The sequence below is a fragment of the Geotrypetes seraphini genome, chromosome 2, assembly GCF_902459505.1.
Source record: "Geotrypetes seraphini chromosome 2, aGeoSer1.1, whole genome shotgun sequence".
NCBI classification, from domain to species: Eukaryota; Metazoa; Chordata; class Amphibia; order Gymnophiona; family Dermophiidae; genus Geotrypetes; species Geotrypetes seraphini.
Window position 1 is genome coordinate 225,946,200 of NC_047085.1, and position 24,966 is coordinate 225,971,165.

General features: G+C 43.3%; 1 protein-coding gene across 3 annotated transcripts in view; it reads right to left on the reverse strand.

Moving 5' to 3' along the window:
• The window catches only part of L3MBTL2 (L3MBTL histone methyl-lysine binding protein 2), a 90,941-nt gene extending 71,035 nt beyond the window's left edge, over positions 1-19,906 (reverse strand). The window contains exons 1-5 of one of the 3 annotated variants that reach the window (XM_033935063.1): positions 19,850-19,906; positions 17,627-17,858; positions 15,267-15,400; positions 12,898-13,021; positions 12,575-12,654 (exon numbers count right to left, since the gene is read on the reverse strand). In XM_033935063.1, the coding sequence (XP_033790954.1) occupies positions 12,575-12,654; positions 12,898-13,021; positions 15,267-15,400; positions 17,627-17,837 (549 nt within the window). In that variant the 5' untranslated portion in view covers positions 17,838-17,858; positions 19,850-19,906. Of the gene's footprint in view, positions 1-12,574; positions 12,655-12,897; positions 13,022-15,266; positions 15,401-17,626; positions 18,014-18,949; positions 19,564-19,849 lie in introns of those variants that run through there. The other 2 variants (XM_033935064.1, XM_033935065.1) reach the window with 2 other exon arrangements.
• Positions 19,907-24,966: the final 5,060 nt, after the last annotated feature.

Genomic DNA, 24,966 nt, shown 5'->3' on the forward strand with positions numbered 1-24,966 from the left:
GATGATGTTAAGGAGGCCAACTAGGTAGATAATCTTTCTTGTAGATGTGTCTAGTAGTCCTTGCAGAATGCTGTCAATCATCTTTCAACTCTGCCTCCTTCCCAGGGAGATGCTCCTGCCCCCTCAGTTTGTACAAAAGCAATCAAGTAGCACTGAAGTAATGAAAGAGTAATACTTTTAAAACCAATAGGATTAAATTTTTTTCGCTTAGAGAATAGTTAAGTTCTGGAATGTGTTGCCAGAGGATATGGTGAGAGCAGTTAATGCAGCTGGTTTTATAAAAGGTTTGGAGAAGTTCCTGGAGGAAAAGTCAATAGTCTGCTGTTGAGACAGACATGGGGGAAGCCACTGCATGCACTGGATCAGTGACTTGAAATGCTACCACACAGATAAGAGGGGGTAAAGCTAATGTTTTGTACTGAGAGAGAATAAGAACTTCTTAGATAGTATAGACATCCTTAAACAGAAAGCTTTTAATTTTGTCTTATATACTGTTTTGGTAAGGATGTTTCTTGTCTAAGATGGCTTGGAAGGGCGTTCCATAAGGTAGGAGCAACAACAGAAAAAATCCTGCCGAATTATTTGGCAAAATGCCTAACACTAAGAATTGTTGGTTGTTAGACACATCAAAGTGGAATATTTTATGATATGTACGGACCAAAAATTCATGTTTCTCTATAGCTGGACCATTTATGTGGAATGCATTGTCTGGTACCTTACGATTTTGTAGAAATCTACTGCAATTTAGAAAGTTGCTTAAGACCCATTTGTTTGTTCAAGCTTTTTTAAGCTAATATTTTACTTTCTGAATATCATCTTTTTTGCAGGTTATTAGATTTGTGCTGTTTGATTGAAGTAATGTAGTAAATGAGCGGTTGAGATGTACTTTATAGGTTGAGATGGTATAATCTTATGATTTTTGCTGATGTATGGGATATTTATGTTGTGCAAATCCTGAAATATGTAAGTAATACTGTGAGCCGCCTTGGATAAAGGCAGATTAGAAATGTTTTAAATAAATAACAGAAAAAATGGTTGTGTGTAGTGTCATAAACTATATGACAAATTGATGGAATTGAAAGAAGATTTTGATGCATTGAACGAAGTAGCCATGAAGTAGTATGAGGAAGTAATAGTTTGTCGATAAATGCCGGAGAGTTATCTTGTTTTGTTTTGAAAACAAGGAGTAAGATTTTGAAAAGTGATACGGTGAGATTTGGACAGCCAGTGAGCGTTTTTTAGGAGTGAAGTGACTTGATCATGTTTTTTGGCCTTATAGATGAGTTTTAACTGCTATGTTTTGTATTATTTGTAGTCTTCTGATTTCTTTTTGGTTAATACCTTGATAAAGGGAGTTGCAGTAGTCCAGATGAGAAATTACTAGAGTGAATGAGGATATTGAGGGATTTTTGTTCCAAAAGACCTGAGATAGAAAAAATTGTTTTTAACTTATAAAAACATTTTTGGACTACTGAGCTTATGTGCTAGTAGTGATAAGAGAGTTTTTCATCTAGGATTACATCGAGTAATTTGACAGTAGCGTCCATTTTAAGAGGCATTGATCTTATGCAAATTGGGGTCTTTATGCTTCTCTTTTCATTGCAAGGAAAGAGCATGCTTTGGATTTAGAGATATTCAGAGAGCATGTTATCGTTGAACCATTGGCCGATTTTATCTACTTTTTGATTGATTTCGTGAATTTCAACTGCATCAAGATTTTGAACAGGATGGATGAGTTATATGTCATCAGCATAGATGAAAATTGTAAAGCCTATTGATTGAGCTAGGGTTAGTAATGGTGATAGAAACAGACTGAATAAGGTCAGGGAAAGTATTGATCCTTGTGGCACTCCGAAGCTATTGGTGAATGGTAACAATGACTACTTCTGAGTATCCTTTGTGAACTAGAACTGTGCACTTAAGAGCCGTAAGACCAAAGCATCTCGGATCTTCTAGGGCAATCGGCTTCTGTGAAAGCAAGTCTGGATGCACCTGGAGTCTGAGACTTTGCTCCTTTTGTAGGTATACGAAATCCGCATACCATGGGCACCTGGGCCAATCTGGTGCTACAAGAACCACTGGTCCCATGTGATGAGCTATGCGGTGGGTCACCCAATTTATCATGGGCCAAGGGGGAAACACATGCAGCAGCTCAGTCTCTGACTATGACTGAACCAGGGTATCTAGGCTTGCACTTCCAGGCTCAAATCTTCGACTAAGAATCAATATGCCTTCTTGTTTTTCACAGTTGCCATGAGGTTGAACATCGGATGACTCCCCATCTGCTCAAAATGGCCTGGAAGGCTTGCAGAGACACCGTCCACTCTCCTGGATCCAATGTCTGTCTGCTGAGATAATCCGCTTGAACACTGTCCACTCTGACCACGTGAGCCACTGAGATCACCTGTAGGTGAGTTTCTGCCCAACAGAACAACACTGTTGCCTCCTCCTGTCAAAGCGGAGTGCTCCTGGTGCCTCTCTGTCTGTTGACATAAGCCACTGCTGTAGCATTGTTGGAGCAGACTGACTGCTTTGCCCTTCAGCAAAGACTTCAGTCGGAGAAACATCATCTAAATTGCTTGTACTTCCAGTTTGTTGATAAGACTACTTATGTTGAGATGGGGGCCTATTGGCCTTGGGCTGGGTGTCTGCTGCAATGAGCCACCCAGCCAAACAAGCTGCCATCCACTGTTAGGAAGTGAGCAAATGCTGATAGCCCGGAACCCTGAACTCCACAAATATCCAAGCAGGTTACATTACATTACATTAATGATTTTTAGTCCACCATTGCCTTGCGGTTCAAGGCAGATTACAGAAGAGGATTTCAGAATTACAGAAGAGGATTTCTGGACATGTCCAGAGGTGTTACAGAGTAGAGCGGGTTGCTTCAGAGGATTGAAATGTTTCATACGGTATTAGTTAGTCTTCATGGATTTTTTTGAATAGCAGGGTTTTTATTTCTTTTCTGAAAGTTTTGTAGTCTGGGGTCACGATTAGCAGATTGGAGAGTTGGTGGTCTAGTTTTGCTGCCTGTGTGGCTAATAGGCCATCGTACAGTTTTTTTTCCGTTTGATGTCTCTGATTGGAGGGTATGTGAATGGTGTCTGGGTTCTCCTGTATCTGGTTGTAGTAGTTTGGATTAGGTGGTTATTCAAGTAGGCTGGGCTGTCACCATTTATGGATTTAAATAATAGACAGTAGAATTTAAATAGTATTCTTGCTTGAATTGGGAACCAGTGTGAGTCGAGGTATGCTTCAGTGATGTGGTCATGTTTTCTTAATGAATAGATTAGTCTCAGGGCTGTGTTTTGTACTGTTTGTAGTTGTTTTATCATTGTTGCAGTGCAGGGGAGATATAGGATGTTGCAGTAGTCAAAGAGACCTAAAACTAGGGACTGGACCATGAGCTGGAATTGTTTTCTGTCAAAGAATTTTCAAACTTGCTTTAGGTTTTTTATGACCACGAATGATTTCTGTATTGTTTTGTTGATTTGTGGTTGCATGGTGCAGTATCTGTCTATCGTGATTCCCAGAAGTTTTAGAGTGGGTTGAATGGGTTATGTGATTGAGTTTATTACTAGGTTTGTTATGGTTGGGGTTTTATTTTTTTTGAGAAGTATGAATTTTGTTTTGTCTGGGTTCAGTTTTAGTTTGTGGTCTTTCATCCATGTTGCCACTGTTTCTAGAGTTCTGTGTAGTGTGTCTGTCATTGTCATTTTATTTTGTTCCTTTCATATACCTTATTCATAGTTTTACAGGGTTCTGCACTTTTTTCTTTTAATTTTCACTCGGGCGTGTCTGAAAACATCTTGGAAAGGAGGAGCTTGACAGTTATAGAATCGCAGCATAACTGTCTACAAACCTAAAGGCCTAGAATGGTGCATTTTCAGCAGAGGCCCTTCCTGCGTCCTTCCTTCCTTCTCCCCCGATTCAGTAGGGGAATACGGTGAGCACAAGTAGACGCTGGGGCCGCACCGAAACCAATGGCTGGCAACAGAAGCAGTGGCGGGGACTTAAGAGCACAGCTCCTCCCCTCCCCCGATCCAGAAGGGGCTAATCGGTTGAGCACGAAGAGACACCAGGGCCATACCGAAACCAGCGGCAGGCAGCAGAATCAGTAGTAGGGTCTTAAGAGCACAGCTCCACCCTTCCCCCGATCCAGCAGGGGATAATGATGAGCATAAGGAGAAGCTGAAGCCGCACCGAAAAGAGCGGCAGGCAGCAGAAGCAGCGGCAGGGACTTAAGAGCACAGCTCCGCCCCTCCCCGATCCAGCAGGGGATAACGATGAGCACAAGGAGACGCGGGGCCACATCGAAACCAACGGCAGGCAGCAGAAGCAGTGGCAGAGACTTAAGAGCACATCTCCACCCCTCCCCCGATCCAGCAGGGTTCTATACCATACTAGATATCGGATCTGAGAATGGTGGCAGTTGACCGTTTAATGCAGCTGATGCACTGAGATGATAGTGGCGGTTGTCTGGCTGTTGCAGAGGTCATCTGATCCAAATGACATGTCTGCATTTTAGCATTGCATTGACTCTGATCCAAATGACTAGCCTGTATTTTGTCACTCATTACTACTTCCTAGGAAACCTCATGGCTGAAATATTGTGTGTTGGCTAGGCTGCATACATCAGGGCTTAAGGAGCATACCAGCTTTCGCTCCTTGGCATATCTTCTTTATGAACTTCTAATATCAGATCCTATTGTCTGACTGGAATTTACTTTATTTCATTTATTGAACCTGGACTCCCTCCAACTATTCCAAAAACAACTGAAAACCTGGCTTTTCTCTAGCATATAATAATCTCTTCTCCTGTTTATATCCCCTCTTTTTATGCTTTGTAAACTCTTTCTCTTCTCTCTTCCCATATTTTTAAACTCTAAACCGTGTCGAGCTCCACTTCAGTGGAGAAGATGTGGTATATAAACCTAAGGCTTAGTTTAGTTTAGTTTATTGTTTTCTCAGGTACTTTAGCTAGATTGTGAGCCTTCGGGACAGCTAGGGAAATCCAAAGTACCATTTTTATTTATTTTATTTTAATGTATCTTTAATCTATCTTCATTGTAAACCGCTTTGAACCTCACAGTATAGCGGTATATAAGAAATAAAATCAATCAAAATTAATTGTGGGCGTTGGCTGATCAAAAGAAAGGCGAATGGTGATGTTGTTTGCATAGCTATAGGAAGTTAAACCTATTTTGTCTAGGCAGGTGCCGAGGGATGCAATGTAGAGATTGAAGAGTGTTGGGGATAATGGCGATCCTTGGGGTATGCAACAGGGGTTGGACCATGGTTCTGATTTTTCTTTCTTTGTCTTTACTCTGTAGGTCCTGGATTGTAGAAATCCTTGAAACCATGTGTGTACTTTGCCTGTGATTCCTATTGTATCTAGTATTTGTAGCAGGATGTCGTGGTCTACCAGGTCAAATGCTACGGTGAGATCTAGTTGTATAATCAGCATTTTTTTTTTTGCTTGTGCTGAGGTGTTGTCTAGCTGTGTCCAGAAGGGAGCCTAGTAGTGTCTCAGTGCTGAAGTTGGTTCTGAATCCAGACTGTGTAGGGTGGAGCAAATTGTGGTTTTCTAGGTAGTTGGTGAGGAGTTTAGCTACGAGACCTTCCATTAGCTTGACATATAGTGGAATTGAGGCTATGGGTCTGTAGTTGGATGGTTGATCTGTTGCTCCTTTTGGGTCTTTTAAGATCGGGGTGACAATGATTTCAGAGAGGTCTTGTGGGAAAAGGCCATCTGTGAGCATGGTTTGTATCCACTGCATGAGGAGAGTGCGGAATTTTAGGCTGGAGATTTTAATAGGTATGGAGGGAATTGGTTGAGATCGCAAGCTGCATGGCTATATTTTTTATCGACTTTGTTAAGGTAGGACTATTGTATTGTGGAGAAGTGGGACCAGGTTCTATCTGCTGCAGCTGATTCTTTTTCTGTGGGGGGCATTATGATCTCTTCTAGGTGGGTTGGGGTTCCTGCAAAGTTTGTCCTGGCAGTTGTAATTTTGTTTTTATTAAGTCTTTATTTAGTTTTCAAATACATTTCCAAGCATAATAATAATAACTTTATTTTTCTATACCGCCATAGTCAGGCAACTTCTAGGTGGTTAACATGGTAAGAAGGCTGGACATTCAGCGAATTACAAGAGATCTTAATGCAATACAATACAATGAGTCTGAATACAGTACAATACAATACAATACAATACGTCTAAATACAATACAATACAATGAGTCTACAGTACAATGAGTCTACAGTACAATACAATGAGTCTACAATACAATGAGTCTAAATATTTTACAATAATCTAAATGGGAAACTTACGTTCTAATTGGAATTCTATGGGTTATGAATACCTGAATACTTTAGTACTAACAGGTATTCATAACCCATAGAATTCCAATTAGAACGTAAGTTTCCCATTTAGATTATTGTAAAATATTTAGACTCATTGTATTGTAGACTCATTGTATTGTATTGTAGACTCATTGTATTGTATTGTAGACTCATTGTACTGTAGACTCATTGTACTGTAGACTCATTGTATTGTATTGTATTGTACTGTATTCAGACTCATTGTATTGTATTGTATTGCATTGCATTAAGACCTCTTGTAATTCGCTGAATGTCCAGCCTTCTTACCATGTTAACCGCCTAGAAGTCGCCTGACTATGGCGGTATAGAAAAATAAAGTTATTATTATTATTATGCTTGGAAATGTATTTGAAAACTAAATAAAGACTTAATAAAAACAAAATTACAACTGCCATAATCATCTTGAACAGAAAGATTGACAAAAATTGAAAAAATATAAAATAAAGTATATGGGGTTCATAATAAAAAAAAACCGTCTAAAAAGTGTCCTAAATGGCTACTTGGACAATCAAAAAGCCTGATCGTCCAAGAACCCATAACCAAAGCTGATTTTAGACGTATCTAAAACCAGCTTAGGCCTTTCCCCTGCCACTAAACGCACAGAGAGAAAAGAGGCGTGTTTAGAGGAAGGGAAAGGGCGGGCCGACCTACACCTAGGCGTGCACCAGGTATAACCAAAACCTTAGGCAGGTTGCCTAGTCGGCACTTATACGTTTTTGACTTAGACGAAGTCAAAACAGGTCTAAGTGCCAAAAAAGGGGCCGCTGAGCTGATGGTGGCTGCTGCGATCAGCTCAGTGGCCCCAGCGACCTGCCTACCCCCTACAGCAATGATAGCGGCAGGAGAGATGCCTCATCTCCCCTACTGCGATGCCATCACTCCTCTACCCGAACTGCCGCGACCAGTGGCAGGAGAGATGCCCTATCTCTCCTGCTGCAGGTCACGCCAGTTTGGATGGCATCTCTCCTGCCGCAATACATCACCCCCGCACATACATCAGGGCAAGAGGAAGCCCAAGCCCTTTTGCCCCGGCGGCACCTCAAACCCTCAACAGCATCGGGGCAAGAGGGAGCCCAAGCCTTCTTGCCCCGCCAACTCCCCGACAGCATCGGGGCAAGAGGGAGCCCAAGTCCTCTTGCCCCGCAGCACCCCCCGATTACGATCAGGCCAGGAGGGAGCCCAAGCCCTCCTGGCCTCTCGCCCCCCAACCCCCTACAAGATCAGGCAGGAGGGAGCCCAACCCCTCCTGCCCAGGCGGACCCCCTACCTCCCACCCCCCACTACAACATGGGCAGGAGGGATCCCAGGCCCTCCTGCCCTCGATACAACCCCCCCAACGACCGCCCCCCCGAACGGACCCCCCCTGCTGACCCCATGACCCCCCCACCCCCAATCCCACCCCCCATACCTGTAAAATGTTGGCAGGACAGACGGGTGCCAAACCCACCCGTTTGGCAGGCCAGCCAGCTGCAGAATGGGGCCGGATTGGCCCCAGGCGTCTGAAACCCTGCCCACAGGTGGGGCCTAAGGCGTCTGGGCCAACCAGAATAGGCCTGGGAGTCTTAGGCCCCTCATGTGGGCGGGGCCTTAGGCACATGGGCTGGGTTGGGTCTAGACCATTTTCTAGACCATGGGCCGGGATGGATCTAGACCATTTTCCATTTGAGGTTTGAATCTCTGGTAAAATGGGCTGTTAGGTCATGAAGGCTGCAATGTCTGGTTGGTGACCTTTTTTGTGTGTGATTTGTGGGTCTAAGATCTTGTAAGTTAAGGCTTCAAGGTAAGATAGTAGGTTTTCTACTTGCTTAGAGGTATGGTCTTCGAGATGGAGTGTTTAGATCTCCTAGGATTAGGTTGTAAGTCGTTAGTGAGTTTCGGTATATAAAATCTTCGAATTCTGGTCTTGCTGTGTTCCAATTCCCTGGTGTTATGTATCAGAGCATGCAGATTATGGATCCTTTTAGTGTGGTCCATGAAAGTTGGCAGGCTAGTAGATCCATGTTAGGGGCGGACGTTTTGTCTAGTATGTTTAAGTTTAGGGAGTTTCTGACTAAGATGGCTAGACCTCTTCCTCTTTTTTTTCCCTGCAGACCACTGTTATCTTGTATCCCTTCGGGCAAACTTCCGTTATTCTGGGGTCCGAGTCTGAGCTTAGCCAGGTTTCAATGAGGAAGAGGCAGCCTAGATTTTCGGTTTTTATCCAGTCTTTTATGTTTTCTGTTTTTGGGCCTTAAGCTCTGATGTTTATGTAAGCATAAGAATATAAGCAATGCCTCCACTGGGTCAGACCTGAGGTCCATCATGCCCAGCAGTCCGCTCCCGTAGCGGCCCAACAGGTCCAGGACCTGTGCAGTAATCCTCTATCTATACCCCTCTATCCCCTTTTCCAGCAGGAAATTGTCCAATCCTTTCTTGAACCCCAGTACCGTACTCTGCTCTATTACGCCCTCTGGAAGCGCATTCCAGGTGTCCACCACACGTTGGGTAAAGAAGAACTTCCTAGCATTCGTTTTGAATCTGTCCCCTTTCAACTTTTCCGAATACCCTCTTGTTCTTTTATTTTTCAAAAGTTTGAAGAATCTGTCCCTCTCTACTCGCTCTATGCCCTTCATGATCTTGTAAGTCTCTATCATATCCCCTCTAAGTCTCCTCTTCTCCAGGGAAAAGAGTCCCAGTTTTTCCAATCTCTCGGTGTATGAAAGGTTTTCCATACCTTTTATCAGACGTGTCGCTCTCCTCTGAACAACCAAAAAAGACCACAAAAAGAAATAAAGGGAGCAGATCAGAACGACACTTTCATGCTCGCCTGCAAAAGAACAAACTGAAGGGGACAGCAGAGACCAGGGAGAAGGAGGAGGAGCTGAAAAGCTGTGATTGACATCTTCTGCAGAGTGCTCGCCACTATATGAGGAAAACCCTATGGTTCAGCATACCATTCCTATTGCACTGGAAACAATAGAACAAACTGATAAAAAAAACATTCATAAAATATAAATCATCCCCACAGAGGGACCCCCCACATGTGGCGCACTATGATATATGGGCCACAGAAGGACCGCCACATGGGGTGGGTTTAGAAATGGCACTATTTCTTTGTATTACATGTTTATGAGCGAGAGGAGGTGGAGGGTGATATGGAGGAAGATTTATAACTGACTTTGGGGTTTTTTTGGCTTTCCTCCTTTGTATGCCATGTTATATCTCTGTATTGTTGGATTGTACAGTGTTGTTGACTTTTGTAATAACAAAATTCTAATAAAAATGTATTGAAAAAAAATATATAAATCATTCATAAATAGAACAAATATAAACAGCTGAATAAGTTAATAAATATGCAAAGTATATTAATAAAATAGCATCAACATAACAGATATTCAAGTATAGTAAAAACAGACACTGTGTATTATTATTATTATTATTAAGAGCTGATGTGCAAATCAAGAGGTAGGTTATAGAAATGGTCAGGAACCACTTCACAGGTCATAGACCTGATGGGCCGCCGCGGGAGCGGACCGCTGGGCGCGATGGACCTCTGGTCTGACCCAGTGGAGGCAACTTCTTATGTTCTTAAGTACTCAATTTGACACTTCAAATATAATCATTGTGGTGGGTCATGTTTAGAATCTCAGTGATCAACAGGGCACATACATAAAGGGGAGACTGAAAAAAACACACTTTCCCTGATAAAAACAAGGATGTTGGCAACCTCCAGATTCATAACTGTAAAAGGACAGTCATTCAAGAACAAGCAGGTGCTTAAAATCTGTTAATGAATTTTATATTTTGATATGTGTGTGAGTTTGGCCAGTTTTGGCCTTATATGAAATTTGTCATTGATGCGACGTGTATGTTATATGTAATTTGATTTGATATGTAAGTATGTATTTTGCTATAGTGTATCTTTGAAGTATTTTGTACGATAAATGTAAATCTTTTATTCTGTATGTTAACATGTAACTTGCCCTGGAGAAGGGTGGATGAGAAAAACAAGATAAAAGGTAAAAAAAAAAGGGTTACAAATTTTCAAAGACTCACTTACCCTACACAAACAATCCCATTCAGTAAAAATGTTGCTAGTACACTATTTTATACAGGCCATTAGGACTCAAAATAATAAACCATTAGAAGTAACACTCAATCCATATTCCAAATTTGACATAATGGCATAAAAATCTACTAACAGAACTCCTACCATGGGTTTATAAAATTCACTAACTTTTCAAAAACAAACCCAGCCACTCCCAACTAGTAAAAGTGTTGCCACTCCATGGTTTTATTAAGGCCACTAGGGCTCAATGTATTAAGCTGATAAATCCAGCGCTGTTCCCGCTGAGCCAAATATCGTCTAAAGTCACCACCACGGACTCCTTGATTCATTCTCTCAATGACCACTACTTTTAAAGATGTAAATGCATGGTTATTCTGAATGCAATGTCTTTGAAAATTTGTAACCAATAGGTTATGGTGGGAGGAGTTATAGGAGTAGGGACTTACGTCATGACGTTAAACCTTGAGGATATAAAAACTACGCTGTCGCCATTTTGATGGTGTTTGAAATCGTTGATGGAGGAAATTTAGTTTTGTGAGTAATGTTTTATATACTTAAAAAATATATATAAGTTTATGGAGAGCTAATTAAGTTTTTAAATTATAGGATGCCTTGGTGCTGGCCCTGAAGCAGCGGACGGGAAGAGTCCGCAAAACGCTGGCCGCATCGGCATTTGTAGAAAGCAGCACGGCATGTTGAAAGATTAATATAGAGCTTTCTCAACCAAGCATAAGATAAGTGACTTCTTTTTTTATCACCTTTTCAATATACCGGATAAGTGCAAATGCACACTAGCAAGTTTTTAAAGGGTTTAAATTAGATTAAAAATTAAAGAAAATTAAACAGAATAATAAAGTTAAAATAAGGAAATTGAATTTTTACTTTTAGTCTTTGCCCGATGACTGGAGCATTTATGAGCATAACTACGCTGACTTTTTGGTTGTGATTGGGCAGCTGTGCGTAGGCTCCAATTCTGAGGCCTGTGTAATGTGTTACACTTCTCCGGTGGAATAATGTGGTATACATTTTGTGTACTTTTGATTAGTAATACCACGGGGGTTAATTATTTTACTATATACTGGTCACAATCCTACCAGTGTGTCTCTCTGTGCATCATTCTTGAGCTAAGGGAGAACCTCCAAAGGTAAGGAATAAAAATCTTCACAGTTGGGTGATTTCTGGCCTCTCTACAAAGATTAGTAGTAATTACTAGCAAAGCAATTACTAGCAAAGCAACTCTGAACCGAAAAAAACCCAAAAACCCCCACCAAAATGTTTTTTCAACAGAACTTGGCTGATGCTAATGAAATTTACTGTGCCATGTCCTGAATGAAGTTGATGTAAGATGATGTAAATATTTTCCACCACACAACACTACATTGTGAAAATTAATTGTGAACTGAATAAATAACACATCAAAAAGTTATGGCGTATCTTGCAGAAAAATGTAAAGTCAAAGATAATGTTTCAATTAAACAGATATTTAAAGTGCACTCCCTTTGCACAAAGGCATGCCTTCAGCCTTGGCAACCACTGATCTATGCACTTATGATCTATGGACAACAGAGTTCTGTGGTAGATACGACAAAAAAAAAAACAACATTTTGGTGTGTTTTGTTTAATATGGCAACACACAGATCTGCCCACTGGGTCCTAGTCACAAACCACTGAAGAATTTTCAGAAGATACCAATCCTAGATAATTCAAGAGATGGAAATTTTTACACACTACCAAATCCATCAAGCTATTTACACTTCTCCCTCCGTATTCGCTGTGATAGGGGATTAACAGAACCGCAAATACAGAAAACCTGTGAATAACTTTTTCATGTTATTCGCTGTTTTCTATTAAAAACCATCATGAATATGGCGACACCACAAATAACAAGGTGGGAGACATGGCCTGTTCCTGAAAGAGAGGCAAAACACAGTGAAGAAAGTGCTGAGAATCAGCGATTTTCTCTGTAAATGCTTGGAATCAGCAATTTCTCTATGCAAGCTGATGTAATTTTGGGGGGAGGAGCCAGCAAGCTAAAAACCGTGAAAAATCGAAACCACGATTGCTGAAACCGTGAATATGGAGGGAGAAGTGTAATTCTACCCCCATTCTCCAAGATAACCATTACTATATATTATGCTCACGTGTTTGAAGCAGCTAACAGGGGCAGCTTGGTAGTCATCCTCCATCAGGTAATTCCCCCAGTCAAAGCCCAGGACAAATGCTGCAAAGAGAGAAGCAGAGTAGCATTAGGTTGAAAGCTGCATTTCCACACCATCCAGGGAGGAGCATAACGAGGTCTGCAACCTTCTGAAGGACACATGACTACAGAAGCCACATCATGGAATGTCAGTCAAGTGATGAAATCTTCACACCACACCAACCATGGGCAACCATTGAGCAGAGCCAAAAAATGAGAGAAGAGAGCACATAGTCTACCAAATTTCAGAGCACACCCCTCCCTCACCATCTTGACCAGTCGGGGTTCCATCAGCCAGCTGTCCTGTTCCCTGTGAGTGAAGAAACGCTCCGATTTTGGAAGACCAGGTAGCTTTCTGTAATACTTTAGCTTTCTTGGTGGGAGGTTTGCCCTGTGAAACAAACAAACAAACAAAAAAAAAAGGCAAGCTAGTTGCTCAGAGCTACTGACACTCAAAGCTTTCTCTAGTAATGGCAAGTACACGCAGAGAAAATATTTTACCTTGGAGATGAACATGACAGATTTCCCAAAGCTCACAGCTTTCAGCAAAAGGCTTTCAATTTGCATACATTTTTATAACTCAGTCAACCCACAAAAGACCTGGGAGACACACTGTGGTGTACTATGCACAGCAGAAACAGAAATCATATCATCATTATGTGTCCTGAGCTATTTGATTTTACCTGCTCTATCTGGAAAGATATCTAAGTGTTATAAAAGCCATCAAAAATTACAAACTCAGAACAGCATACATATACATAAACACAGAGGGGAATAATCAAAAATGTGCCTAAGTCTGAGGTTGGACGTTTTATGCAAAATGTCCACACACAAACCCAGCGGGAAAAATGTCCATTTTCGAATCTGCCAAACTTTTATTTTTGAAAATGAGCAAGGTATAAGTTTTGGTCCTTAGAACATCTACCTTTTTTGCCCATTTTCAAAAATAAAAACATCCACGCGAAAAACGTACAAAAGCAAGTTTTGTAGACGTACCCACCAACTACCTTGTCTGATTGCGGGAGAAGGAATCCCCATCAGCTGTGCCAGTTTCGGGGGATTCCTGTTGGCTCAGCTGATGGAGATTCCCCCTGCCAGGATCAGCTGAGTCATGGAGCCTTATACCCCTTCCCCTGACATCCCGTATCTGCCCCCCCCATTCCCCCAACATTCATGCCCCATCCTCTGTACCTTTGGAAAAGCAAACAGCAGGAGGGAAGGTTACTCCCTCCTGCCTACAGGGCCGCATGCTGCAATGACCGTGGATTCCCCCTCCCACTGCATCCCAAAATGCAGTGGGAGGGGGAATCCCCGGTCATTGCAGCACATGGCCCTGAAGGCCTCATGAATCCCTGAGCTGTGCTGGATGACTGGAGGTCCTCCATACCAAAGCAGTTGACAGTCACTATAAGAGAAATATCCAGGAAGGGCACGGGGACTTCCCCAAGAAAGCCAAACAAGGTGGAACGAACAAGCTACTCACCGAAGTACAATCAGCACTAATACTTATGCAGTTCTCACAGCCTCTCCCTTGCTACTTTGCAAGAGAGAATTAAGTCATTACTCTTGAGACCTTTCAATCTAAGTTTATACTTAAGCAAGAAGGGTTCAGTGACTTACCCAAGATCACAAGGAGTCACAGTGGGATTTGAACCCTGGCTTCCCTGGTTCTCAAACCACTGCTTTAAATAAATGTGCATTTGTTCCTTACCCAGAGCTGCAGATAGTGTACTTATAAATATTTTAAATTAAATAAAATCATATCTTTAAGAACAGGAACAAAAAATGTGTTATTTCCCGGTACTACAGGACTTGGTCACAATCACAGTTATGTGTCAAGTAAGATATGAACTTCTAATCTTATACGCAAAAACAGACAGGACTGACAGTAGATGGACAGAGACAACTAAGCACCGAGATGAAATCCGATACCAAATGATATACAAATAACCCAAATTGTACTAAGTGCAACTAGTTTAACTTAAAAAAAAAACGCAACCCAAACACCTCCCAAGTATTTCTCTGTGTATTCTCTGTATACATTATGATTTGTATAGTATTTACTGGATGAATGCAGAATCATACAGAGAGGGCTAGTAAAAAGTCCCTACTCCTGGGAGTTTATTGTCTAACAGAGAGACAGACAGAATGGACATACAAGAAAACTCAAAACAGCAGGATAGGAGTTAGGTCAATGACCAAGAAGGTTTAGGATAAGTGGGATTATATTCAGAAGGGAGGGAAATTTCATTTAGTATCAAATATGTTGTTTAGGTCTGGAGGTATTCTAAGGAGAATTCTAAGTACAGTAGATAAGTTGTTAACTGGCCTAGTTGGATTTTATGTGAAGCAGGATATCAGCTCAAGAAATAACAAATGCACTCTCCAGTCTCAAAGCTGGTATTTGGCCATATGAATTTAAAATTAAAATCAAAAGGACAATGGGTAGGATTAATTAAGGAAGAAGAGAGGCAACTTCAACTGAATAAAGCCTTAAAAAGTCACCTAATAGATATATAAGCCCAACTTTACATTTTTATCTGGGAGCAATGTAGAATTATAAAAATTTTAAAAAAGAGATGATTGGCTCTCAAAGTGATCGGCTCCCTGGCATAGGTGCTGGCTGCCGTACTGACCTGCAGTCTGGCAAGAATGCTGGCTTTCTTGGAGTTGGAGGAGTAGCTGCGGGAGCAGGAGACACTGCAGAAGCGCTTTGTCTTGGAAAAGAAGGCATCCCTTGTGCCCACGATGCCACACATCTCACAAATAGCTGGGGAAGAGGGAAGGAAAAAGTAAGAATCACAGACTCACGACTTCCCAATGTACAGGTTTCCTCAGCCAGGTTGAACCCCTGTTTTCAGGTGTGCCAAGATCTAGTACCTGTGCTGGTCCTAGAGAGAACTTAATTAATTAATCAATCCATCCATTTATACCCCGCTTATACCAAAGCAGTTATACATAATGACAAACACCTAATCTGGCGGCCTTATAAAAAGAAACCTATCAAAATCAGCTGCTATAGAAACATTGCACCACTGCACAAATTCACAATAAAAAGTGCCAAGTAAGCTCATTTATAGGAAATGTTTTCTTTAATAGACTGTGACATAACATTGGATTCCAGGTTTAATATCTCTTCTGCAATACTTTCCCAAGAGGAGAGGCAGACAGATATGTTAAATACGTAATAATAAGAACAGCCATGCTGAGATAGACCAAGGTCCATTGAGCCCAGCATCCCGTTTCTGACAGCAGCCAGTCCAGGTCACACGTACCAACAGATACCAAAGATCTATTTCTCATAGCTCATTTCCAGGGATAAACAATTACTCTCTCGAGCCCCTCTTATATATATATATATATTTCATCTTTGAGTCACATGTTTTGGGCCTGCCCCGCAATCCAACAGTTTTGGAGACATCTTGGCCTATATACCACATCGCTTTGGGGAAGGTGATGGCTTCCACAACCGAGGGCGTTATTTGGATTTTATAATATAGCCTCGCCCAAACCCAGGGGAATGTCAGCATTTATCTCCAGAGCCCTTTTGATGGGAAAAAAAGCCATCCTCACCAACTGGCTCTCCCGTGATCCCCCGTCATATGCACAATGGAGATCCCTAATGATAGTGCACGCAACACTGGAGAGACGCATGGTGGGAGACTTGACTCTTGGCCTGGGTCGCAAATTTTGTCAGATGTGGGAGCACTTCTAGCAGGACCTCACACCGCGTGCTCGCAGTAGACTTTTGAATCTTTAAGATTTTATTCCCACTCTCAGCTGTTGGACTGGCCATGGATTCTTGGGGAGGGGAGGGGAGGGGGGATGGGAGGGGAACTGATTATATTGTTGAAAATGTTATTTCCTGAATGGTACTACTGTTTGTATTTGCTTCTTACTGCTAGAATAATAAAAATCATTTAAACATATATTTTTATTTGACTTTGCATCTAGGAACACATCTAAATTTCTTTTGAATCCTACCATGATTGTCACCCTGACTATATCCTGCACCTTAATAATATTTTTTTTCTTAATTATTGTCCTTTCAAATTTTACATCAAGTACTCACTTACCAACAAGCTACATCAACAAGATTAATCCAAAGCATATCTAATATAAAGAAAATTACAAGCATAGCTTCTTAAGTCTACCAAAACCTTTGAGCCCCAAAGAAACACCCTGGAACAAGATAAAAGAAAAATAGCAAAATGAGGAGTGATAACCCCAAATATCCGTAACCCATAAAACTAATCAATAAGTTAACCCACCATCCTCATCTCTAAACTACTGTATATTACCAATGCACACATTATCCAAGAAAAATTGTAATTGTGAGTATATCTTTGAGCCCTCATCTCACAATACACCTTGAGATTCCAGAAAGCCCAATTCATCCAGGCTATTCAGAACTCTCCTCCAGCACTGCCAATCTTCTCACCCTCCATAACTTACTATTTTCTACCCAAGGATTAGAAAGGAGATTAAAATTCCTACAGTAGTCACATCCACTGGCAACAGAATCCACAGCTTAAATTATGTGCTGTGTGAAGAAAAACGTTCTATGATTTGTTTCCTATTTGCTGGTCATTTACATTTTGCTCACTACAATCAGCCTCACACAGTTCATAAAGGTATGTGATACCCTGTGCGGCACGATATATGCTAAAGCTGCAGTGAATGTAACAGTATTACTGAAAGGCAAATTTGGTCATAACAGTTTTTCAGTAACAAAGGTTACTTTTACCATGGTTTTAGTGGGTACGTTACTGCATTAATAATCCTAAGCGAACCTCCATGAAGCATAGGCTCCTTGGGGTAGGTAACATGAGATATGAGAAACAGAAATTACCAAGACCTACAAGAACAAGTGAAGCTTGGGAAAAGTGAGATACAATATTTCAGGATGTTCTTCAACTTAAATCACTGGCAAAACAGAATATCCCCCCAAAAAGAAGAAAGGAAATAACAGGTGTACATATGCACACACAATTACCTGGTTCAGAGGCATTATCCTTGCCTAGCTGTAAGGACATCAGTTCCCCATCCTCTAGCATGGGCATTTCCTCTGTGGATTCTCCCAAAGAAGAGCTGTCATTGCTGGGTAAACTGCTACTGTAGCCATGGAGACTGTTGTATCCCCCAAAGAACTCTAAGTCTCCATCCTCCTCTTCATCCTCCTCCTCCTCCATCATCTCCATGTCCATTCTCTCCAGCGACGTATCTTCCTGGCTCAAACATTCAATGAATTAGCCTAACCTGTATATAATCCATAGTCTCCAGAGCACAAAATGCACTCCAATCACCATTTTTCTTTCTGTCTTCTCTTCAATTTTTTCTTAGGCTTCTGTATGTTTACCCTTATGACACTGCTGCCTAGTACCTTTAATGAAGAAGCTGAAAGACTGTTAGGAAAACCAGGAAAAAAACTCCACAATCCAGACAGAAACAAACAACAGTAGAGGGATTTAGAAATGTTGGTGTGCAGCTTTACTTTTCAATCATGAAAACCTGTGTGATGGATTGCCATGATTTTGGGGTGTAGAGGACTTGGGCCTATGCCAAGTGTGCTATTGGCCTGGCAACCTCCAAGGAGCTTTCTACTCTGTTTCAGTAGACAGTCTTGTTTCTTTACAAATAAACCCCAGAGGCCATAGGTAGCAGAATGGGGGAAGCTTCTACCCCATCAGTCACAAAGATGTTCTACCACCCCTGCTTGGGGGTCATCTTTGACTCATCTCTTTCCTTCTCTTTGCATATCCAATAGACTGACAAAACCTGCCATTTCTTTCTTTACAACAGTGTATTGCAAACTGTGTGCCGCAAGATGCCAGTGAAGAGGAGAGGTGCCGGTGCCAGTTAACTGTTTACAAGATGTGCCTCTCTCGGCAAAAGGCGCATTCTGTAGACATTCAACTGGCACCTCTCCTCCAGCACCCCCCCCCCCCCCCCCCCCCCCACCGGTATAGTAATAGCAAGCTCAGGGACATGTCTGGAAGGCCTCCGTGCATGCACGGACGTCGACACGATGATATCATGCATGCAGATGACATCATTGCGCCGATGTCCATGCATTTCCAGATGCCCTCCAGCCGCGGCCCAGAGTTTAATGTGCCGCAGCTTCAAAACATTTGCGGGACACTATTCTACAACATCACTAAAACCTAGCCTTTCCTTTCAGAGCACACTGCCAAGACTCTCATCACCTTACGCCTACAACTTGCTTCTCACAGGTCTTCCGCTAAAACTGCTCTTTCCCTTTCAATCTGTTCAGAATTCTAAGGCACGCCTCATATTTCGCCAGTGTTGTTATGCTCACATTAGCTCTCTCCTCAAGTCACTTCACTGGCTCCCTGTCCATTTCCGCATACCATTCAATCTTCTCTTATACACTGTGCAGCTCCTTAGCATCTCTCCTCTCTTCTTTCCCTTTACTCCACCCTGAGAACACCATCCATCGGGTAAGACTCTCTTGCCTGTTCCCTTCTCTTCTACTGCCAACTTCCGACTCTGTCCCTTCTACCTTGCTGCGCCATTTGCCTGGAACAACCTGCCTAACTTGGTACATCAGGCTCCATCTCCTGGCTGAAAGCCCACTTTTTTTGAAGCTGTGTACCCTTGTCAAGCACCCTTGTCATTCCCTTTATAGTCCTTATCCTATCTGCCACTTCATTCCCTTTGTAATTCCCTACCTGAGCAACGTATTCACTCTTTTTGTCCTGTCATAATTAGATTGTAAGCGTTTTCGAGCAGGAACTGGGTCTTGTGTGTTAAATGTACAGCACTGCGTGAGTCTGGTAGTGTTATATACATAACTAGTATTTAAGCCTGTTACATTAACGGGTGCTAGAATATGTCTGTCTGTCTTTCTTTATTTCTGTCTCTTTTCCTCCTGCTGTCTTTCTTTCTGTCTGTCTCTCTCCATGGCCCCCTTTGTCTATCTGTCTTTCTATGTCTCTCCCTACCCCTGTGTCTTTCTTCTTTTCTTTCTGTCTCCCTCCCGCTGTCTGTCTTTCTTTCTTTCTATCTGTCTCTCTCCCTGCCCCCTATGCAACAGCACTTCCCTCCCCCCCACTTCCTGTGCAGCAGCATTCCCTCCCCCTCCATTTTTCTGTGCAGCAACATTCCCTCTCCCTCCCCCCCACACCACTTCCCTGTGCTGCGCAGCGTTTTCCCCTACACCCCCCCCCCCCTTTCCCTTCCCGCCGTCCCGACAAACCTGCCGACTCCAGCAGCGTCCGCAGCACTCTACAGTCACACGCTGCTTCGGGGCCTTCTACTGCCCTGGTGTACTCTGGCACGTCCCTGATGACATCATCAGGACGCGACAGAGCAAATCAGGGCAGTAGAAGGCCCCGAAGCAGCGTGTGACTGTAGAGTGCTGCGGACGCTGCTGGAGTCGGCAGGTTTGTCGGGACGGCGGGAAGGGGGGGTGGCAAGGGACTAAGGAAGCCGGTCATACGGCGGAAGGGAGGGTCAGACCGCGATGGGAGGATCGACGGGGGTGGGGTGCCGACGAGGTAATCACTTTACTGTGAGTGAGGGGGAGCCGGCCAGACCGCAGGGACCAAGAATGTTGTTCTCTCATCTTTAAAGATTTACAGCAGACTATCCATGCCTTGCTGCTTTCTCCAGTGCATCTTGCCTGGGAAGACGTAGAAGTACAACCTTCACATAGCGTTTCATTGTGGTCCACGTTTGGGCGAACCACAGAAACAGGGCGAGAGGAAATTGAATGTAGGGTGACCAAAACCAGAGCTTTCGCTTTTGAACAAAAATGAAATCATCCCCCCCCCCCCTATGGCAGAAGACGTGTCTCTCACCCCCAGCAGAAAGCTGCCCATCCCCCCAAACACAAGGCAGCTCTCACTGCCTACCTTAGAAGTTCTGGTACCCATGATAGCTCTAATAATCTACAGTCTCACAAAGCTGCTGTAGGAAGTTAGGCAGTCATTTCGACTGTGAAGCCAACATGGGAGCCCAGGGATTGCTCCTGCCCTGACCAAGCCATTAGAACACCAGGGCTTCTAAGGTAAGACAGAAGAAGGCCTTCAGGTTGCAGGGACAGCACTTGTAGTTGGAAGGGGTAAGAGAGCGGGCACATTTGTGTTGGGGAAGGGGAGAAGTTTTGCTTTCTGTTGAAAACACACTGGCATTTTTAACCAGAACCAAAGCACGCCTAAATTTAGATTTTAGGCTGGTTTTGGTGTCAAAACCAAAATTCAGTCAGCCTCTAAAACTGAACATCTAGATGTTTCCAACACATTGTGGAGGGAGGTGAACCCTCAGATCCAGCTTGGACCTGATAGAAACAAACAGATGAAACCCCCCTGAGAGTGGGTTTCTGACAGAGCTTAGGAAGAGGTATTTGTGAATAGTGAGTTTGAAATCAGCAGTTATCTGTTTGTGTTAAAAACTGAAAAGGGGTTTCGGTCTGTCACATATTGGACTGCAGGAGGATTGTATCCAATTTATGAAAGTTACAGGAGGACTGAGTGTGCCGAGGGTAACTCCGTATCCAGATCATGCACTGAGGGATGAACACACAAATACTTGGGCAAAATGTTATGCATTTTAAGAGGTTATCTAATTAATCTGAATAAATTTCATGGGCTCAAAAGAATGTGGAGATGTGAGCTGAGCTGAGCAGAACTGAGGGACAGATTCTCCAAACTAAAATTTGCCTTTAACGTACTCACTAAACTGGTTCAAGCCGGTTTAGTACGCAAGTATTTTAGCTGTGGATTATCAAAATGGCTTACCTAGGTCTTTTCCGAGTTTTCTAGCAGTCTGTAATACTGCAATGCAAATGTAGTACAACGAGGTCATTAATATTAAAATGAACACTCCAAGCAATTCTCTATAATACCTTGTTTCCCAGAAAATAAGACCTACCCCGAAAATAAGTCCTAACATGATTTTCGGGGTAGGTCTTAATATAAGCCCTACCCCGAAAATAGAAACATAGAAGATGACGGCAGAAAAGGGCTACAGCCCATCAAGTCTGCCCACTCTGCTTACCCACCCCCTGTCTATGCCCTAATGACCCAATTTCCTTATCTTGATCCTCGTAGGGATCCCACATGGGTATCCCATTTATTATTAAAGTCTGGTGCCTCGATCACCTGCACTGGAAGCTTTTTCCAATGATCAACCACTCTCTCTGTGAAGAAATACTTTCTGGTGTCGCCATGAAATTTTCCGCCCCTGAGTTTGAGCGGGTGCCATCTTGTGGCCGAGGGTCCCTTGAGAAAGAAAATATCATCTTCCACTTCGACATGTCCCGTGAGGTACTTAAATGTTTCAATCATGTCTCCCCTCTCCCTACGTTCCTCGAGAGTGTAGAGCTGCAATTTGTTCAGTCTCTCTTCGTACGAGAGACCCTTGAGCCCCGAGATCATCCTGGTGGCCGTCCGCTGAACCGATTCAATTCTGCGCACATCTTTACTGTAATGTGGCCTCCAGAATTGCACACAGTACTCCAGATGAGGTCTCACCATGGTCCTGTACAACGGCATCATGACTTCAAGCTTTCGGCTGACGAAACTTCTATTGCCGGCAGCAGCGCTTCGCGCCCCCCCCCCACGCTGACCTATCTCTTCCTCCCATCCGAACCGCGAGACAGGAATACCTTATAACAGCATCGGCAGCAATCTACACAGGCTGCTTCGCAGCCTTCTATCTCCTGGGTGTTTCTCTGCTGCATCACTGATAATGTCATCAGCAACACGGCAGAGGAACGCCTGGGAGATAGAAGACTGCAAAGCAGCTTCTGTAGATTTCTGCTAACGCTGTTATAAGGTATTCCTGTCTCGTGGTTTGGATGGGAGAGATGGGTCAGCAAGGGGGGGGGTGTGCACCGCGGCGGCAGGCAGATAGAAAGATGCTACACAGGGGGATGGGAGGAAGAGAGGGATAGAAGCTGCAAGGGTTCTGCTGCACAAGGGGATGGGCGAGAGGAGAGTAAAGATGCTACACATGTGGGGGAGAGAAAGGAAATAGGAAGAATTGGAGTGGAAGAGAGGAAGGGAGAGATGATCATTACATGAAAAAAATAAGACATCCCTGAGAATAAGACTTAGTGCCTTTTTTGGGCCCCAAATTAATATAAAACAGTGTCTTATTTTCGGGGAAATAGTGATTCTTTAATCTTGTTGTGCCACATTTGTAGTCAAAATTTACCAACAGGTCTGAGCTGTCATTGCTTTACTTTCTGATCAGTGCCTGAGTGCTGATTGGCTCAGGAACTCACAGGAAAGTAAGGTTTGACAGCTCAGCCTCCCCACACACACAAATTAAAATAATAATAAAAAAAACAAAACCAATTTGAAGATCGGCAGGAGAGATGCCCCCTCCCCCCCAAAGCAGAGGGAGAGATTCTAACTCCCACTGCCAAGCGACGCATCCCCAGCACCCCCTCAGCAGTGGGAAAGATGCCCTTTCTACCACCACCAAGCAACACACACCCCTGACACCAAGAGAGATGCCCGATCCTTCCCACCACCAAGTGACGCACCCCCAACACCCCCTTGGCAGTGGGAGAGATGCCCACTCTCCCCCGCTGCCAAACAATACACACCACCGACAGCAGGAGAGATGCCCACTCTCTCCTGCCACCACACAACATGTCCCCTCGTGCCTCTGACAACCCCCCTCCCGCCCTCTTACCTTACTTAGATGGATGACCGGAGGGATGCCTACTCCCTCCGGCCAGCTGGCCTGCCTCTTCAAAATGACAGGCCTTCCCTGTTGCATCCTGGGAGGGGCCTTATGCATCTGGGCCAATCAGAGCCTTAGGCCCCTCCCCAGATACACCGTGGAGGAGCCTGCTTTCATTGGCCTTGATGCCTAAGGCCCCACCCATAGGAGGGACCTTAAACAACCTGGGCCAATCAGAGCCTCAGCCCCCCCCTCCCAGTTCAACCCAGGAAGCACCAGAGAGGGGCAGGCCTGCCATTTTGAAGAGGCAGGCCAGCTGGCCAGAGGAAGTAGGCATCCCTCTGGTCAGCGCCTTAGGCCCCTCCCCAGATGCACCAGGGAAGAGCCTAAGGCTTTGATTGGCCCAGATGCATAAGGCCCCTCACATATGAGGGGCCCTTAAACAACCTGAGCCAATCAGAGCCTCAGGATTCACTGGGGAGGGGAAAGCCTGTCATTTTGAAGAGGCTGGAAGGAGTAGGTATCTCTCTGGCCAGCCATGTAAGTAAGGGGGGAGGGGGGTCATCGGAGATGGGGCAGTTTGTATAGTGAAGGAAGAGCATGGGCGTCTCTTCCGCTGCCGATGGGGTGTTGGGTGTGTGTTGCTTGGTGGCGGGAGAGAGTGGGCATCTCTCCCGCTGCTGGAGAGTGTGCTGCTTGACTTCAGTAGCTCGTTTTGTTGTTGGGTTTGGATTTTTTTGTGTTTATTTTGTGCATGTGCCCATCGCTATCACCAGTGATGGGCACATTCAAATTTAGCAAATCTTCACTAATCTCTGCTAACCTCATTTGCATGAGCGTTCTTTGGAGAATAACTCATTTTTTAAAATTAAATTGCTACTATAACGGCTGCGACAGTGGTCTGCCGGTTTAACACAAATTTTTGAGAATCAAGTCTTTAGTCAGAATAACAGAAGTGGATATTTATTCCCCACAAGTTCAGAAGGGAAAATAAATTATGGGGGATAACAGAGCCAGCATGTTAAAAGTTTAGAGTTTATGCTGCATAGAATCATATCTGTACACTATACTTATTTAGGAGGTAGCTCCTTAAATGAGAAATTCACTGACTGATACAGAGCTCTTTTTAGAGCTGGTATGCTGTGTACCAGCAGAGGTGAACCATTAGGGTTAAGTTCAAGGGTTCCAAACTGAAGTTTCATTTGTACATAGCCGAAGTAACCATATTGAAGACATTATTTCAGTAACCATACAGTGTAGTGCAACTTTTATTTAACGAGCAATGTGTTACAAACTCTTTCCACCACAGCCACTTAACTCAGGCCCTATCTGCAGGGCCTCTGAGCATTGGTTTCATCAACTGGTTTAAACTGGTGATTTCCCCAAGTTCCAGCTACTATCTGGTCATTCTCAAACCTGGATTCTTGAATAGGCCTTAATTTCTCCTTCCTTTGGGATGAATAAGAATTTGACCCCAGTAATATTTTTGTTAACAAAAGCTAAACAAAATCATTTGCAAGTTGACATGTGCAGCAAGTCATTTTACAGTGTCCCCAGTACCAGCATATGGTGACCTACATTGGCTAGTAACAAAAAAATTCCATTTAGCAGAAATCCCAAAGTCTTTGTAATGGCAGAAAAGATTAACAACATTTTTTATTGTACTGCAGATCCATC